This window comes from Penaeus chinensis, chromosome 19, assembly GCF_019202785.1.
Source record: "Penaeus chinensis breed Huanghai No. 1 chromosome 19, ASM1920278v2, whole genome shotgun sequence".
NCBI classification, from domain to species: domain Eukaryota; kingdom Metazoa; phylum Arthropoda; class Malacostraca; order Decapoda; family Penaeidae; genus Penaeus; species Penaeus chinensis.
The window spans coordinates 4,262,882-4,265,381 of record NC_061837.1 but is presented as its reverse complement, the minus strand read 5'-3'; the positions used below and the strand labels follow the sequence as shown (position 1 = coordinate 4,265,381).

At 36.0% G+C, this 2,500-nt stretch overlaps 1 protein-coding gene across 9 annotated transcripts in view; it reads left to right on the top strand.

Moving 5' to 3' along the window:
• Positions 1 to 2,500, top strand: part of LOC125035133 (H(+)/Cl(-) exchange transporter 5-like) — a 41,854-nt gene that overhangs the window by 35,019 nt on the left and 4,335 nt on the right. For 8 of the 9 annotated variants that reach the window (XM_047627313.1, XM_047627317.1, XM_047627316.1 and 5 more), the window contains 2 exons: positions 322 to 408; positions 2,323 to 2,431. In XM_047627313.1, the coding sequence (XP_047483269.1) occupies positions 322 to 408; positions 2,323 to 2,431 (196 nt within the window). The remainder of the gene's footprint in view (positions 1 to 321; positions 409 to 2,322; positions 2,432 to 2,500) is intronic. The other variant, XM_047627318.1, reaches the window with a different exon arrangement.

Sequence of the window (2,500 nt, the reverse complement as noted above, 5' to 3'; positions counted from 1 at the left end):
AACAAATTATAAACAAGAGATTTTTGATGCCTGAAAAAAGTTGCAACCACCTGACCCAAATTGAAGTGACTGGAATAATCATACTTATTTTATTTTACTATTGATTTTTAATTGGCATTATGCATGTAATATATATATATATGTGTATATATACATGTATATCTATCTGTATATATATATATATATATATATATATATATATATATATATATATATTTAATCATATAAATGGCTTACAAATTAAATGAATAAATAAGTAAATGCTAATCAGCCAGGCTACGTAATGTCGACCCCCCAGCCTCTAAAACACTCACCTTTCAGTACGCCTGGGTCGTCTCTGAGGTCAAATCGGGTCAGTTTGGTTGATGTGTTTCCCGCTGGACCTAAACCAGCCAGTCTGCCATCCAGGTACTTTTGAGATAGTGATTCTTTATTATTTTCATCCCCCCTTTTCTTATTTCTTAAGAGTTTTTATCTCTTCTGTCTTGATTTGTTTATATTTGGGATATTTGTTTATTGTTCCGTTTTTGTCTCTTATTATTGGCTGTGCTTAAGGACCAAGCGTTTCCTATTGCATTGCTGTTTTTACGTCTTCATTTTATTCAGTTGCTTTAGCTTTTTCAACAGCTCTGTTACGAGGCCAAAGTTGCAGAATTCTGTGTTCTGTTCGTGGAGATTCTATGAGATCATGTTTGTATATGAGTATATGTGTATATAAATGTTTTGTATATACTGGTTGTGAGTTTACACATTCACAAAAATACACCCACAAAAGCACATGCATGCAAGAACACACCCATAAGAAACACCCATGAAAATGTTAGAAGATGTAAACTTGAAAAGTTACAATATATAGATATATTACAGACACACACACACATGCGCGCGCGCACACACACACACACACACACACACACACACACACACACACACACACACACACACACACACACACACACACACACACACACACACACAAAAGAAGGATTAATTACTAGGAATAGAAAAAAACAAAAATGTAGACATTCATATTTAGTATACTGATTGTACTATCTTATTCATAATATATATATTACTCATTTCTATAATATTTTCATAGCATTTAGAAGCAAACTACTTTATATTCTACTCAAATTATGAAACATAAATGTGTAAAAATGTGATGGTTGGGACCTCTGTTTTCTGTTTTCTTATTCTTTTTTTTTCTTTTTTTTTTTTAATAATTGTACATTCCCCGAGAGTTTTAAGATATTCCACGTATGATAGTGAGGGAGGTTGTGTACACTGAGAAATAAAAACATAATGGGAATTGAAGGGGACTGTTCAGGCTAAAATGAGCGGAAGGATTTGGGTTGAGGGATTCAGAATTGTTGTATGCAAAAAGACAATCCATCCCCTGCCCCCTGTTGTGTCCAAAAAGACAATCCGTTTTCCCTGTCCCCTGCCCATTAGTACTAAGGCACTGTTAGATGTGCACGACATCTCCTAATCAAAGTAGTGCAAAATGAGTTATTACCTCATGGAGTGGATGTGTATCTTTGTTCTGTTGATGTGGCATTATAGTTCAGTTTTCTCTCTCTGTTTCATAACTTCACTTGATTTGTGTTGATTTTTGGATTTTTCTTTTTCTTTTTTTCTTTTTTTCTTTTAGAAGGGAAAATAGCTCTGAATAAACATATTTTTTCTTTTGAATGTTTATTTCTATATTTGTTTAGGTAATTGGTAACAATTTGTCAGTGTCTTGTATGTCCAAAGAAAAGTTGCTAGACTGAACTAAATAGCCTTATGCAGCATTCTGCTCTTTTTTGCTTACGCTATATGAATTTCATTTAATGTTAATACATACTCATGTATGATTTTTCTCTGTGGATAAATATGAACTTCATTCTCTCTCTTTCTCTTGCTCTTTCTCTCTGATTCTTTCTCTAATCTCTTTCCCCCCTTTGTATCTCTCCTGCCTTTCTCCATCAATGTTTCTTTTCTCCCTTTCCCCCTCTCTCTCTCAAGACAGCTGCCCCTCCACCCCCCCAACTGTTTGCCCTCCTCAAGGTCTGGCTTGGCATTTTCTTCTTCTTCTTCTTCTTCACTTTGCTTACCTGTCCCCTCCCCCCCCCCCTTCTCTCTCTCTCTCTCTCTCTCTCTCTCTCTCTCTCTCTCTCTCTCTCTCTCTCTCTCTCTCTCTCTCTCTCTCTCTCTCTCTCCCCCCCCACTCCCTAGCCTACTTTATTTCTCTCAGCTGTGTCACCCTGATTCCTAAAACTCATGAAGTAAAAGTTAGCAAGTATATCAGAATTGACTATTTTCTTTATTGTGTCATTATAGCGACTATCAGAGGAACTTCACCAACGTAAACACAGCAATAGAGATTGCAGCAGCTGGGCCAGGAGTACTGCAGGCAGTGTGGCTTCTTGCTCTGGCTCTGATCTTCAAGGTGGGATTTCTTTTTTATTTATTGTTGAAAAAAAATTGTATTCATTCTTTTACTTAGCCAGTGTTTCAG